Source organism: Marmota flaviventris, chromosome 3, assembly GCF_047511675.1.
Source record: "Marmota flaviventris isolate mMarFla1 chromosome 3, mMarFla1.hap1, whole genome shotgun sequence".
Taxonomy (NCBI): domain Eukaryota; kingdom Metazoa; phylum Chordata; class Mammalia; order Rodentia; family Sciuridae; genus Marmota; species Marmota flaviventris.
This window is the reverse complement of record NC_092500.1, coordinates 15,256,361-15,273,087: the sequence shown is the minus strand read 5'-3', so window position 1 is coordinate 15,273,087 and position 16,727 is coordinate 15,256,361. Positions and strand designations below refer to the sequence as shown.

General features: G+C 38.4%; 1 protein-coding gene across 6 annotated transcripts in view; it reads left to right on the top strand.

Moving 5' to 3' along the window:
* Ric8b (RIC8 guanine nucleotide exchange factor B) overlaps nt 1-16,409 on the top strand; it is a 111,696-nt gene extending 95,287 nt beyond the window's left edge. For 2 of the 6 annotated variants that reach the window (XM_071609568.1, XM_027942008.2), the window contains 2 exons: nt 406-525; nt 15,002-16,409. In XM_071609568.1, coding sequence (XP_071465669.1) covers nt 406-525; nt 15,002-15,113 — 232 coding nt within the window. In that variant the 3' untranslated portion in view covers nt 15,114-16,409. Of the gene's footprint in view, nt 1-405; nt 526-3,848; nt 3,933-8,024; nt 8,169-8,804; nt 8,982-15,001 lie in introns of those variants that run through there. The other 4 variants (XR_011707037.1, XR_011707038.1, XM_071609566.1 and 1 more) reach the window with 4 other exon arrangements.
* The last annotated feature ends 318 nt before the right edge of the window (nt 16,410-16,727 follow it).

Below are 16,727 nucleotides of genomic sequence, written 5' to 3'. Positions count from 1 at the left end.
GCTGTATCACAAATGGATTTCCTCATTTCACCTTCTATGAAGTCATATGTCCCCTTATAATTAATGAATAAACTGTGCATCCAAGGATATTTATCCAACGGCACCAATCAAATTTTATATTTTTCAAAAGCAACCATGTCTTTAAAATAAGAGTTGGCAAGTCAAGTTTGGTTGTTTTTTTTTTTTTTTTTAAACAATGACTGTAGCCCATTTCCCAAATTAGTTGAAGTCAGTTTTTTTTTTTAATTACTACAGCAATTCTGTACCATAAAGTTACTACCAATATTATTGCCAATTTTTTTGGCTATTATACTCTTTCTTATTATAACTTAAAACTTGGACCAGAAAAGTATAGAAAGAGCATAGTTTTAAAACATACAGCATAACTTTTTTTTCTTTTTGTAGCATTAATCTTATCACTGGTCATTTAGAGGAACCAATGCCAAACCCCATAGATGAAATGACAGAAGAACAAAAAGAATATGAAGCCATGAAACTTGTCAACATGCTTGATAAACTTTCCAGGTATTGTATTCCCATCCATTTTTTGCTTGGTTTCTAAAAATGTTCTATTTCTTTGTCTCTCTCACTGAGAGTTACCATAGAACAGCAACTCTGGAAATCCATGCTGATTGAAACAGGGTGGCCCACGCAGCAGTAGTTCAGACACCTCTTGGCTACCATAGTTTTTCTACATGTGCCGCTTCTGGATGTGCATTCTTAAAACATAAGCTAAGATAGTAACTATTAGGTCACTGTAATATTTAACCAACTAACCTCCCTATCTTCAAAAAGATGCTATGAGTTAGGTTCAATGATTTTGCTGCTTCTTGTATTTTTGTTTTAGCCTGTTTTTGTTTTTGTTCCAAATCATTATGCGCTTTTCTTTCCTTTCATTTTTGATGTGCGAGTTTGCAATTCTGCTTTTTTTGGGTTGCTGCTAAAACCAAGAATTCTGAAATGTAATGCATCCAATAGGAAAAAGTGAAAAGAAATAGCTCAAATGAAGGATTTTCTGAAAGCAGGCACTTGTATTAATTAGAGGTTCTAAAAACAATCTGCCCTTCCCCTCTTGCTTCATGTCTCCTTGCCTTCCAAAAAATAACCAGTTTTGAAAATAATTAAACCACATATATACTAATCAGCAACAAGTCATCTTGGAGGAGTTATTTGAAAAAAAAAAATCCTTTCATACTTGGCTGAATTGCTCTAATTTTCCAGTCATACATTGAGTCACTGTCTCCTTAAGCCATCTTGAGTGAGTGCTTCTGTGTGTTGGTGGCATCTACCATTTTCAGGTGAATTTCTTCTGGTCATCTCCTCTTTCATAGTAGCTATGTGCAGGGGGCGGGGGATGTGAAAAAAAGAGCTAGTATCCCTCAATCAAGAGAAAAAGCAAGTTGGATGTGAAGCCAAACTGGGAAAAGGAAAGGTCTAACAAAGAAACAAATATAGGTGAAGGGTAGAACAGGAGGCTTAGAGTAGAAATAGGCAAGAACAAGAGACTGATGTGGGAAGGATGACAAGTATGGGTATTTTGACACTGCACTCTGAGCTTTTAAATGATGCCAATAATGTGGTAGAAGTTGTTTAGAAATAAGTAACTTCATTATCTACAAAGTGTAACTACAACTCAAAGACTGCCAGCTTACCGCTTTTAAATATCTGTCCATTCCTAAGAAGGTTAAAGCTTACAGGTAACTGTGCTCACAACCTTCAAAAGACATTTTTAACTGTTTGCAATTATATTCTCCATACCTTTGTATGGAATAGACATTTTCTTTTCCTGAAGGAATTAATAGTCACAGAGAAGATATTGATAGGGCAAACCTATTTAAGGCAGAATAAGAAGTTCTAAATGAATATATAAAAATAAGATACAGTTGCTGGGGATGTAGCTCAGGGGTAGAGCATATGCTTGGCATTGTACAAGGCCCTGGGTTTAATCCCCAGCACCATTTTTAAAAAATTTATTTATACAAAAATAAGATATGAATGCGCTTGGCTGCTTCCAGAAGAGTCTGATGTAACTAATGAAAAAAAAAAGTAGAAGTTGGGAGGAGACCCAACATAGCCCATGTAGTGGAAGCTAGAGGGGGAATTGTTAACAGAGACCTAAGTGGAGCATTATTAGTGTTTTAGGACAGTGAAGCAGTTAAATATTTCATATTCTGACCAACAATATGAATTTTTAGAAGTTAGCATAGGTGCTCTTCAACTGGCCCATCTACCTTGAATGAATAAAATCCAAGCTAGGAAAAGTAGACGATGGGGGAAAAACTGCCTAGGATAATGCAATATAATTTGGGAACTTGGCTTATCAGTAGATACACTACCAATTTCATAAGGCATCCTAATTACAGGCAAAGAAAACAAAGGTGCTAAGTCCTTCTTTTAATCTCAGTGGAATTACATATTCTAGAAGCTACCAATAAGTAAATACACCAACATTAAGTCTGATGTACTCAACATCCATCTAATTTAAACTATGCCTGAAAGAAGATGCACACTCACCAGCAGGCACCCAGGGATGCCCAACTCAATTTGAAGGTGGTACTGATTTTTGCATGAAAAAGCAAAGCAAATATGTCTTGTGTAGGCTTTGATGGTACTATTTTTGCCATTAAAGTTGAAGCAAACAGCAACCTTGAATAGTCCTAAATCATGTACACTTTTTGCATGATATGTGGTGGGTTTTTACATTGTCTGCCTTTGTGTGCTTTCTAACATTTGCTCCTACTAATAATAGTGAATGACAAAACTGTATGAAGATAAGTAGTGGGCATTCCAAAGCAGGAATGCAAAGAATGTAACCATTCTTTATGCGTCTTACACATTTGTTGTGCTGTATTCTTCATTAGTCTTAAGTTTCTTCTCTCTTTTCACCTTTTTTTTTTTTTTTTAGGTTTAAAAAAGTCATTAAGCCAAAATAGACTAAATTCAGTACAATTCAGGGAACATTTACTAAACAGATACTCTGTGCTACACTGTGCTAGGACCTAGCCAAGGGAGATGCAGAGGTAAATGGGACAGTCTCTGTCTTTAGAAAACTCACATCCTAACAGAGTGTGATCTATTCTAGAATAAAAAGTAGAAGAAAATAATGACAAAATGAGGTCTATGTTGAACTTAAGCACCCAGGAAAAGGAGCAGTTCATTCTGTTTGGATGATTTAGGTTGTGTTTCACAAGGAAGGTAGTAGCATTTGTGCTGATCATTGAAGTTTAAGAGAGATTTAATGGAAAAATGACTATTCATTGCAGGTAAAGAAAAATTTAATCTCATTAGTAAAATAAGTCTTTGGTATTTGTATTCTTTATCTTTCTTCCAAAGAGCTCAGGTTATTTTATCATGATTTGATTAATACAGAATATTACCAGATTTAACATTGGGGGAAGCAAGGACCAAAGAATTGACCAAAACATTTCCAAGCTATTGACTGATGATGATCCATTTCCTTTTGACGGTTTACAAAAACACTTTCACATACATCTTTCTAGCTTCATAATAAAGTGAGCCTAGGAACTTCATTTTCCAGAACTCAAGATCTGTCCACTGTGTTACTGTGTCTGTCTGTTACAGGAAGTGTTTGCCAGAATACTTCCTAATCACTCTCTCAGCATTGTACTATTGGTTAGTTCCCTCAACTGTCACTCTAGGAAGTTCTGCATTCAACCAAGCCTTTATTGTGCTAAAAGTGTACTTCACCTTTGTCTAATTAACTTCCTTTCTCAAAATGAAATCATTTTCTCCTGCACCTGAATTGAAAGGCATGTGAGTAAAGGATAGGGTTGGAGGTGACGTGGCCAAGGAATGGACACTACACACTTCCTTTTTTCCATCCATAGGAGAGCAGATGTGAAGGACCTGCACCAGGATGGTGGTTAGCAACAATGGCCCGTGCCAAAGCACTTACCAAAGTGATGACTAAGGTTGGTCATGCCAAGTACTGTTACTGAGCCTGGTGTAGGGTATAGATGTTATTCACTATTAAAAAGTGTAAAACCACCAATGTAAAGCTTAAAACTACATTTCAATTTTTCCCCCATGCTGGACTTAGCCACTGTCTCAAGGAGCTCACCACCTTAGCATCTTTATCTCAGCTAGACTTCCAAAGACAGTGGAGAGATTAGTGCTCATATATTTTCTTTCCATTGAATGCCAAATGATTTAGTAGTATTTTAAGTGATTTTGTATTTCTTTAGTATAAGGATTATCTCTGTAACAGATGTTTATATAAACCCTTGTATAGGAATTGGCAGTATACTTGGAGGTCTTCAGAGTTGGAGAATCACCTGAACCCTATAATTCCCTTCATATCTAGCTATAATATAGTGCCTTGAACCTTTGGTTTCTCCAGTGCATGATGATGAAATGATGAAACAGGTGGTCCCCAAATATGAAGGTCAGGTTTCTTGCTCTATAAAGTAGCCTACATGGTTTAAGACTTTGGAGCTTATTTTGTCAGGTCCATTTCTTATCCAGACTTGATAAAAGTCAAGGCAGAAAGAGAATTCTACAAAGCACTGTAGACCATGACTAGCCAGTTTAAATATTTAGTGCATAATTTCTTTACCATGGAATGATAATTAAAATATTTATCAAACATAAGAATTGAAGCCTAGGCTGGGCACGGTAGCATATGCCTGTAATCCCAGCAGCTTGGGAGGCTGATGCAGGAGGATCACATGTTCAAGGCCAGCCTCAGCAACTTGGCAAGACCCTGTCTCAAATTAAAAAATTAAAAAGAACTGGGGATGTAGCTCAATGGTAAAATCCCTACTAGAGATGAGAATGTTGATTGTGTGAAAACAAGCCCAGTGTGCCGGAGAGCATTGCGTCTGCTTGGATGCACCAGGCAGCTCACATGTGATGATGCCTGCTCCAGAAAAGGGCAGAGAACATCCATTAACATAAGTTTAAATTAACCAAGGGAATGATATTCCAAGTAACAGTTTTGTTTTGAATTTTTAAATCCTTAATTGATGCCAGAATTGATTAATCCTCCACTCCACCCTCCCTCTATCACTGTTTAACAAGGTACATTGCCTGTTTGCTTTTATGTTCTACCATTAAAGTCTGTTTTAAAATTTATATGTATATAAATAAATTATTGTCCTACCATTTCTTCTTTCTCCCATCCACTCACTTAGCCAAAAATTTGTAGTTTTTCAAAAAATTTTATTTTTTTGCCAGCCATAATGATATTTGGATGTGGCTTTCTTAATAAATGCAAGTGCCAAATATTTAAAAATTCCTTTATTTCAAAGGTCATTTTTAAAACTACTAAGGCTGAGAGTAATTTAGGACTGAAATGTAACAGCTATGTAGTTTTTCCTTAAAAATATTTTATTCTTCTTAACCAAATATCAACAACTATGATTACATCTATCTTGTGATGAGTTAGTCAAGAAAATGTTTTTCAGATACATTTCAGAAACATGATCCAATTCTTAAAGCACTGTAAAAACTGTTGTAGGTATTAATATATAAAGATCTAATTGGTTCCATCAGAATATCCTTCAGATCTGCACTCTCCAGTACGGTAACCATTAGCCTTACATACTGTTGAGCACTTGAAATGTGGTTAGTCCAAATTGGGATGACCTCTAAATGTAAAATATTCACTGGGTTTTGATCTACTGAGTTAAGTAAAATACATTAAACAGCAAATTTTAACTATTTTTTTCAATGTGGCTACTAGAATATCAATATTACATATATAGCTTACATTGTCTTGCATTTTATTTTTATTAGCATTGCTCTCCATCATTAAAATGTACTGTAAGGTTGCTTGGAAATTCAATTACCGGGACTTGGATCCAGTTAAATTAATAACATACAGGGGCAAGGGAGGGTTAATTTGAGAAACTCAGTAGTTCTATCATTAGGTTATAGAGGACCTTTCCAGTGGTAAGATACCTGAGTAGGGGGCCATATTCCCTGTGGTATGAGGTAGCCTCCATATTCCCTCTAGGTAGTCAGTGTCTTTTAGATCTGTAAGAGGAATGACTGCTTGGAGTTCTTGGTTAAAGCACTAGCTGAAATGGCTTTTGACCCTTAGAAAAGGATAAAATAAGAATAATCTCCACTAGCTGTTTATAAGTTAAAAGTTTTTTAACTTTTAAGCATTCCTAATTGGGAAGAGCATAAAAAGGACTTCTTTTTTTTCCAACAGTGTCAGTTAGCATGCTAATTGCTTCATGTTTATTTTGTCAATTTGGACTATAGGGTAAAAAAGTTCTGAGTAGATCACCAAGAAATAATAAAGAACACCATCACCTAAGGATAAAACTGAATTTTATTCTTCTAGCACTGTTCCTAAAATCTTTCTCTATATTTTCTTAACCATGCTGTTTAATATGAGGTGGGCAGCAAATTTTTAGAAGCTTTGCATGCAATCTTCTAACAGAAATGAGAGCAATAATAAAACACTAATATTTACATAGTGCTTAACTGTAAAAAGTGCTTCCATATATATTATCTCCATTGATCATTAAAATAGAGGTATTTTATTAAGAGGTATTTTATTAAGAAGTAAATGTATCAAAGATTAAATAAATGAACCCAGATCAGGTATCTAGTTAAGGATATCTACCAGGACTTGGTTCTCAGTCTTCAGACTCCAGATATTATACTGTTTTGCAAACTTACCAACAGCTCTCAAAAGATTGTCAGTCTGATTATTTTTAAATAAAACTTTTAAATTTTAAACAAATGTGGAGCACAAAAGACCAATAGTAAGCACAGATGTCTACCTTGAAAGAAAATTAAGATGTGGAAAACACAAGCATCATGCAAGCTGCTTTTCATCCCATAGCTGAGCTCTTATCAAAGATTAGATCACGTGCCCAAGAAATACTTTATATTATATGAGGGAAACCATAACATTTCTGATTCTGTTAATACAAGGTTTGGTTTTTTTATTATTTTAAAGAGAAAAACGAATAATGAGTATTCTAACATTCTTACATGTTATTACACTAATAAAACCTAACTTTTAGATATCCCAATTACCTTTACAAAGTCAAATGACATGGTAATATGAGCAGTATACCATATCTAGTTGTCTTGGGAGTAATATTTTACTTTCCCAGCAGTACCTAATCTCAAAGCACGATGGTGAGAGATAAGGAGAGACACTCAGAATCATTTATGAAAGATGCAGCCAGAAGACCTCATATTTGCTATGGAAGAGCCACCATACCCTCCTTCCTACTGTGTTAAAAACTTAGTGAAAGATCAATAGAACTGGTCAGCACTCAGAAGCCACTAGATGAAAGATGCAATGAAAGAGGGTCAGGGTCCAAGCCCAAAGGATACTTTCACAGTATCCAACTGAGCATGATAACCAGTCTCAAAGGTTATATAATTTCTGTGAGAAAAAGGGGTTAAAAACACCTATACTAAGTCACAGCTTATTGAAAAGTCCATTGCACTGCAGTGGATCATAAGCAGTGTCCTAGACTTGGAATTATAACTAAGACTATAGAGCTGCTTTCTCCAGACCATCACATGCTCCATTCTAGCAGACATTCTTGGAAGAGCTCTGTGTAATGAAAATGCTTATTTATATACTAGTTTTTCATCCCATCTTTCAAATGTGAAAAGGAATTAAATATGAAATGCCTAATTTAAAATGTCAGGGTCCTTTTTTCCAAGCCAACCTTACATTAAGAGCAGGAATCCCTGAGCCAAATAAATGGTTCCCAATTATCTTGTCTTGGGTTTTGTTATATATTGTTCAGAAGTCAACAAAACAAGTATGTAACAGAACCTGCCTAAATAGCAGCCACCCTCATTAAAAACGGAGAATTAATCAGGGGTGATTGAAGGAAGCAATGCCTCATAGATTCCCCCTACACACACACTTTTCTTCTTTTCTAATCATAGAACAAAATATGTTACATAAAAGGATCGGAACGATTATTCAGTACTCAATTAGAGGGAGGTGAATAGGTCTCTAACATGCTGTTTTATCAAAAGAGCAGACTGGTGTTTGCATGACTGTTGTTTCATTACAGACCCTGTCATTAATTCCATGTGTCAATACTGCCCTGTAGTACACAGAGCAGACAAGAAAGAAGAGCCCTTGAAAACAAGGGAATGATTTTTGAGTCGTTATCAAGCTAAGTGGCAAGCGGGAAGCTGAAACTCGTATAGGTAAATTCGAAGGGACTCTTGGGAGATCTGCAAGTGGGAAACAAGAATGCATTTTACCAACTGCTTAATTATGTCCTGTTTTTCAGCAAGTACACTTGAATTGAATGCTTTGTTTGTATTGCACAAAAACGTGCCGTGGGCAAGAGTATTCTCTTGCTTCCAGGTCAAGTAAGGTGTTCTATACACACACACATCTGACCTATTCTGTAATGTGCAATTGGGTTTGTTAGTATCTGAGCCCCAATTCTGCACTCTCATTTCTGGGGGAAAGAGTCACATAGGAACCAGAGCCCTAAAAAGTGGGACCTTCTCTAAGGTCCTGAGAAGTCATGTAAGCCCAGGCATTCCAGAGTGCCATACCTACAGGAAAATGGTGGCTCCGGAAACTGTTAACATATATCTGGGGAAAAAAAACAGCCAGAGAATTTTAAGTATGTATAAATCCCATCATCTCCCACCCCTAGATCATTAAGAAATTTTTTTTGGTTTCCATTAGCAGTTCCAAGGGTTAGGCTGGGGCAAAATAGGGTTTCCTTTTTTGGACGTGCTTTACCTGTGTCCTCTTGCCTGGCCAAGCCCTTATAGATTATGGTTCCTTATCGTTTAGTAAGATCAAATTTCTAAATGATGTTTCGTTCCAGTTGAACATTCTTGGAGGCTTATCTCTTCCCTGGCCAGATGCCTGATCAGATGAGAAGCCCGCCATGATACTGTCACAGTGCCTAGAATGGGCTCTTTATCCAGTAGACATCACTGTACTTTTTGATGATAACGAGGGCAGTCTTAACTTATGTTAAGGCCTGTGTATAGCATTGAAGGTAAGTATGAAGGAGTTGTTGCTATGTGAATATCTTAATCCTGATACACATTTCAATATACAGTATCTCCATTTTATAATGATAAAACGGAGATACTGTATATATATTTATACTGTGTGTATATATATATAGATATATCTATATATATCTATATATATACCTGACACCTAGCCATCCTTTTTAGATAGGACTTTCAGGACCAGTAACTCTTCATGAAATGGCCTGTTTATTGAGGGCCATGATGGAATTTGGATCCTTCTGTGTAACACATGCCATTGCTTTGATTTGCCTATATAATCATTTTAACCATCTGCTGGTAGATTGCAGAAAGGGTTTGTGGTCTTGGTGTATGCCAGTGACAGGTAGGTAGGATGTTGTGTTTCATTCTTAGGTCTAGACTCTCTTAACTAGAAACAAAGGCTTAGAGTAATGACTTGGAGTATCTTTAAATTTAGCAGTTTTTCAAATAGATCAAAATTACTTAGTAACCTTATCTTAGACTCTTGAACTTAGTATATAATTTTGGGGATCATCTTGTCCAACCCCTCATTTTATAGATAGGGAGACTCAAGCCTGGAAAGGCAAATGACATGCCCAAGGACACGGAAAAAGTTAGTAAAAGATCTGAGACTAGAATCTAGAGATCTCTCGACCCATACACAAGAAGCCGAATCTAACCCAGTTTATTGTTGGTAATTCTAGGCTGTATAGAAACGGGGTCTGACTTCTGGGCCATCAGAATGTCTGATGACCTTGACTCATCAAGGAAATAATTACAGTTAAAATAATATGAGAATGATTTCTGACAAATGGTTCTCTACTATTCTCCCTTTATGTCATGACCCATGTACTGTAGTCTCTCAGTAAACATTTACTGAGCACCTACTATGTCCTGTTTCTATACTAGGTACTGGCAGATTACAGCCAGATAAGACATGGACTCTGCCCTCAAGTTGCCCACAGTCTAGTGAGAACAAGAAATCCCTGGAAAGCATAATTCAGAATTTCATATGGAATATGAACACCTTTCCAAACTCTGTTACTCTTGATGAAAGTGAATCTTTTACCTACAAATTTAGCTTACCTCTTGTTCATGGTTTAGTTATTAGGAGTCCTATAAAACACATGCCTTTTCTTTTTGTGAAAATGCAAGATGATATCAAGTGCAAGAAAAGTGTAGTTCATAGACCTTATTGAAGCTCTACTCTCTGCAAGGCACTGTGCTAGACACGTAGGGATATGGGAAATGAATAATTAGAGCAAATATATTTTTAATATATTAGAACAGTATTGTTTCATAGCTTTCAAACTTTATAATGACAATTATTTTTTTTAATATTCTTAAATATTGGGGCTCTTGAAATAGAAGACAAAAATACCTTCATACTCAAATCCAGACTTGTCAGCCTAAGATTCAGGTCTCCATTCAGATCCTCTTTCATACCCCATATCTCTTGTGAGCTTTCTTTTTCCTTTTCCTCTGCTAAACCTGCCTGCTTGGCAATCCCTGCACACAACTAACTCTTGCTTCTGTGCCTCGCCCGACTAATCCTTCTGCTTTGGGGATGCTTTTCTTCCCATGAATCCATGTCCATCGCTGCCATTATAGCCTGACCCTGAGTCCACCTCCTGCAAGGAGCCTGTAGTCAGTGTCCCTGTCTCCTTCTATGTCCCTCAGACATGCATAGCCTATATGATTGGTGGAGGAACATTTCTGTGGTATGCATTAAAGCTTCCCATTCTCTGTCCACATCTTTCTGATTAGATACAACAGAAAATAATGAAAGCAGTCTAATATAAACATGTTTTTGCCAAGCCTTTTAGGAGCGATTCTATAACAAAGATTTCATTTTGGTGTTTGTGGGCTATAGTTATAGACTAGAAAGATCAGAAAATTAGGATGAGAGATTGAGAAACTTGGGTTCATGGAAAAGTCTCATGTCTATAAATGATCATTTCCTACTCCCACTCAGGACAAAAAAATTTCCTTTAAGCAAAGTACAAATACAATGAGGGTGGATCCATGACTGTCACACTCAGGGAAAGCAGGGCTCTGCTTGTCAATCATCTCAAGCTTATTGATCTGCTGTTCTGTAATTCTTTGAATATTGTTTAATGTGTATGTGTTTTATCTTCTGAACTGACTAAAAGCTTCTTGAGGACAGGGACCATGTCTTTTTTTTCTGGTTGTTTGTTTTTTGTTTTTTTTGTTTTGTTTTGTTTTTCTGTTTTTGCTTTTGCATATTCTTCCCCAACTTATTCCTGACTGGCATAGGGAAAACCTGGAAGCATATAGGAACAGGAATGCAACTTGTGAGTTCCAACTACATCTAGCCATTACACTTCCATACTTGATATGTATAATAGTCTTTGCCCTCATGACAACTTAAGGAGGTGGGTATTCCTATCCTAATTCTACAGATATGGAAATTGAAGTTCAGAAAGTTCAACGTCTTATGGTTAGTGAGTGTTGGATCCAGAATTAGAACTCAGATCTGACTCCAAAACCTGTATGAATTTTTTATTACATCACAATCATGGTAAATGTTTGAGTCCTTTACAGTTCACAGAACTCCTTAATTTACATTATTATTGCTATCGTTACTGCCACTATTATTACTAATATTATAATTATTCCTTACATCATTACTAGGAAGTAGGTAGTGCTAGTATTATCATGACCCCCCATTTCACAGATGGGGAAACAGACCCAGAGACATGCCCGAGATCACACAGCTGGTAAGTGGAAGAATCAGGACTTCATACAGACCTCCTGACTCCACAACCTGTTGTTCTTTCCACAAGGTCAAGTTGCTGCCTTAACTCATTTGCATGAATGCATGATGATGTGGCAGTGCTCACTGATGCCTTCCTGCAGAAAAGCCAGTACACCTGAGCCATGCAAAAGAAAAAAGAAAAATAACTCATACCTTCTGAGGAGCTTCCATTCCATGGAGGGCTGATACAAAGCACCAAAAATATAAACACTTAAATAGTTCACAAGTGAGAACTAGAATACAGGGCACTTTGTTCTATGAATGAATTCCCATAACTTGGCAAAAAAGCTATGTGATATTTTTCCATCGTAAAGTAGGATTAGGAAATAGGGATGAAGCTTACAGACATGATTTGAAATGTTCCCCCTGGGTTTAGATGAGAAAGTGCTAGACGCTTATACAAGTTGGTAGCTGTCCTCAGAATCTTCCTGTTATCAAAGAGGTGCAGTAGTATTCATCCAAGGGATGATGATATGTCTACCCAGCATATCATCCTTGGTAGATGATATCCTGTCCTTGGTAGAATCCCTCTAGTCCCATCTGCCAGGCCTACTTCTATCTCTCCCTACCCTGCTGCCCCTACCCCCACCTCCCTGCCCTCAGTTCACCAAGCCCTGTAGGCCTTTGAACTTCCTCATTCTTCAGTCTCCATTCCCAGCAAGTTGTCCCCCTTCTCCTTTTGCCTCAGTTGTTTGTATGTAGTGTACAGTACCACAGTTCTTCAGCACAATCACTTAGAACTAGGAAGATATATACTGTAAATTATAACTATATAATTTGTGCATGCTAGAGACAAGTTTTAAAGTAAACAGGTGGTTTCTAACTCTCCACCAGACATTTCTACCTGGTTGTCAAACGGGCAACTCAAGCTCTTTGCATACTGAAAGATAGCAGTGTCCCCCACCAAATCTGCTCTGTCTCCCTTCTTCTGCTTCAGTAGATAATATCACATCCACTTGGCCATCCACCCCACAGCTAAGGGACTCTACTCCTTGCCTTCACCGACCCTTTCCCCTCTGTGGGTCATTAGATCTCCCTCAGCAGTGTTGCCTTCTGTTCCCACAACCTCAGCCATACCCCAGCTCTGTCTCCTCTCCCACATAGCTGTTAGAGTAACCTCCTAAGGACTTGTCTCTCTGCCACCTCTTCCAGTGTGGTCTCCCACACTGCTGCCAGAGGAAGCAAAACTGATCAGATACTCTTTACAGGATGAAGTCTAAGCTCCTTACTTGGGCATTTAAGACATTTGACTATTGGGTGGCAGATGACCTTTGTATCTGCCCCTCCTGCTGCCCCTTCACTGAGCCCCTTCACTCTGCAAACACCAGGCCCTTTTCCAGCTTTGTTAGAGCACACTGATAGAAAAGATGAACTGGCACAATCAGAAGAGGTCTACAAAAGCACCACAAGGTGATGGGACCACATTCTGTGTGGTCCCATCACCTTGTGGTGCTTTTGTAGACCTTTTGTAGGCTCCTGACATGGTCTCCTTGTCCTGAAACGTGTACCCTTTGCCTAGCACAGGACCCCTTGGTGGCACCTTTCCCCCCCTCCCCCAGGCATTTGGTTGGTGCTTCATCTCAGGAGCTGCCACAGTTCTTGGTTCATAATTCTCTCATAGCATCTCCCCCATTACGTTCCAAGTTATTTTCCATATATTTATTTTACTTGCTCATCAAAGGCAGCAGCTGTCCTCAGTCTTCCTTTTCTTCCCCAGTATGTGACATAGTTCCTGTCACATAGTTATTGAACAGATGCTGAACAAATGCACTCAGGGTGTGCTCCGCCAGAGCAGTTAGGCACTTAGTCAGATGTGTTGTGCTGCAAAGAGCACTGGACTGGGATCCAGAAACCCATGTCCCAGTTCCAACTCTGCCACTAGATAAGTGACCTTGGGTAAGTCACTCAGTCTCCTCTATTAAAGAAAGGGGTTGGACTAAATGATCTCTGCGGCCCCTTCCAACTTTAATTGATTTAATTGATTTTCACTCCATTTCTTGGATCAGGAAACACCGCCTACTTTATAATATTCGAGAGCTTCACTGTAGCCAGCCAGCCGGCCACCACATTTCCCAAACAGATTTTTCAGATCTCAGAAATAGTCTTTCATGCAGGCCAGAGCTTCTCCAGGAGGCTGCTCTTGGCCTTACCGGCAATCACTGAGCTTTCTCACCCCTCCCCAGGTTTGGGGTGCCATCACTCAGTCGTGTGGCTACCCTTTCCCAGGAGGGAGCCCCTCTTTGTGCTGGCCTAAGGGAGGCAGGGGGAGAGGAAGTGTTTCCCTTCACTGCATGTCCCACCAGTATCACAGCTGCTGCCATCATGTTTTGGGGAAGCAATACCCATTTCTGTGAGAAACAAGTTTTAAGCAGCTCATGGCCCTCTTAAGTATACTGCTGACCTTTTGAGGATGGGAGGAGGACTGGAGTTAGCAACTCCACAGGTACATTTGCCATAATCTCTGTGTAATAAACAAGAGTCTATGAAAAGATGAAATGAATCTTTCCTGATGCTTTTTGATTGGTTTAATCAATAATTAATCATCTTCAGATGAGGCTGTAACTTGTGGAGTAGATATAATTGGATTAGCTGGAAAGAGGCAGTTGGGGAGCTTTGAAGAGATTAAAATGGCTGTCAGTCCCATAATTAAACTGCCACAAACAAAAGCAATGGTGTTTTAAACAAGAAGAAGGGAAAGAACAAGCAACAGACAGAAAAGGGAAGAAAAATGGGGAAGAAAATCAGGAAGACCAACTGATTTGAAATGAATCAACAAGTATTTATGTATCACTAAAGACTGAAGGCAAAATCTAATCTGACAGATTGATTCCATTGAATGAAATGCATACATACCAAATAAGCCATTTAATTATAGGCCTGGGGCAGGTGAAGTTTCACAGCTTTAGCTTCACTAAAACAAAACAAATCCACAAAAGGGGGAGGAAAAGTTACTTATTGAAAACAGAAGAGACCTGCTCCTTGTCCTGAGCCCATTTAGACCTTGACTTTTCATACTTTTAATTGGCTTAGTAGGTTTGGCCTGTGTGAATGAAGTCTTTTATCTCTTTTTCTTTCCATGCCCCTTTCATCTTTCCTATTACAAACACACAGAGAGAGCTTGAGAGAAAATACTTTGGTTTTTAAAGACTTTTCTTTTAAAAGGATGTGGATTTGGGTGGGGGGAGGGGCGTGTGTGTGATGCTGGTGAATACTTTTTTTTCTCTCTTTTATCTCTTTTTCCAGAGAGGAGTTGCTTAAACCAATGGGACTAAAACCTGATGGGACAATAACGCCTTTGGAGGAAGCACTCAACCAGTACTCTGTCCTGGAAGAGACCAGCTCCGACACAGACTGAAAGCATCACCTGCTCAGCTCCCAGTATTGCTTTTATCAGCATCTTTTCTCTGTAGCTCCAGGGGAATCTTTTCTCTAAAACATTTATGCCCTTGCTTTGGCTAGAAACACATTAACTGGTTTACTCATTGAGAATCCAGCGTATTTAAGAGGTGATCCTGTGTTTTTTGCGATATCGAGGCATTCATACAGAGCTGCAGTGAGGCAGAGTCACAGGGACTAGAAGCAGAAAAACAGTAATTCCATTTCATCAGATGGAACGAAGAACTTCATTCTGTAAAGCAGCCCTGGCCGAATCTGGCCATTCTGTTTGCCAAGATTCTTGACTGAAGATTTAGCCAGGTCCTTCCTCTCACTTGGGTGAGCAGCCCCTTCTGAGTCTCTCGAGCAGCCAGAGGCACATGAGAGCAGAATGAGCTAGTAAATAAGGACTGAGGCAAGTGACTCCTTAGGTCAGTACTGACTAAATGGAAGCCAAGCAGCTGCTCTGTAAACCTAGCCCCACTCTTCAATTTTATATACATATAGAAGCACACACACAAACACACACACACAGGCCCCAGACTTACAAAACTGACTACACTAGAAGTTTGTATGTCTTAGCTAAAATTTCAGAAGACATTTCTCCCTGTCAGGAGTTATGAATGATGGTTTAGTTCCCAGGCAGCTACAGATGCCTATTTATTCCCTAATATACTGAACACTAGTACTGCAGAACTGAACCAGGGTATGTACTGAGGTGGGGGAAGCGTGCATTCTGAGGTCTGACTTGGGGTGCCAGTCACATACACACCCTCCATCCCAGTGAGAGAGTGAGGACTCCCTGAGTAATGGGAACTATTTTGTGGCCTCTTCTAGTAGGACAGTCAAAGGCACCCATTTGTACATAAAGGTCATTCCTACATCATGTTTTAAATTGGGGTCAGTGTATATGCTTGTGTGTGTGTGTTCTATCTTTCTACCATATGTGATCGGCTTAATGGTAACTTTATTTATTTAAAAAAAAAAAAGGAAAGAAACACAAATAGTTACCATTAAACTGATTAAGGCTGTTTATTTTTACTGTTAGAATTGGTCATATGAAGATGTAGAGGCGCCGTCATGCCGTAGACAGTGGGCCTAGCTAATCAGTGGCTAAAGTTGGAAAGGGGTTGGTTTCCTTTGATATGTATGTATGTATGTATGTGTGTGGATGCACATGCATATATACATATGTATACACACACATAGATAATGTGCTTAACCACTGCCTTTTAAAACTTTAAATTAAATAAAACATTGGGGTTGATTGAATTTAGCCATCTGTGTGTGTTTCTTTATGGCTACACGGGCTAAGCAACACTATTTCATAGTTAATCCTTTTTAAAAATGCTTTTCCAACTATTATCTTAACTTCTCATCATAATAGCCTTTGTAAGGACAGGTAAAGTATTTGGGGTATTAGCAAAAATGTCATTTATCCAGAAGTTAACTTCTCTGGCAAAAAAAAAAAAAAAAGTCAGGAATTGAGTCTTAAAAGGCCTTGGAGCTGCCAGACAGATGTCACAGATTTCTTGCAACTACTCCTAAGGGATATCCACAAGATTTCACTCTTAGCCTTTTTACTAAAATTTGC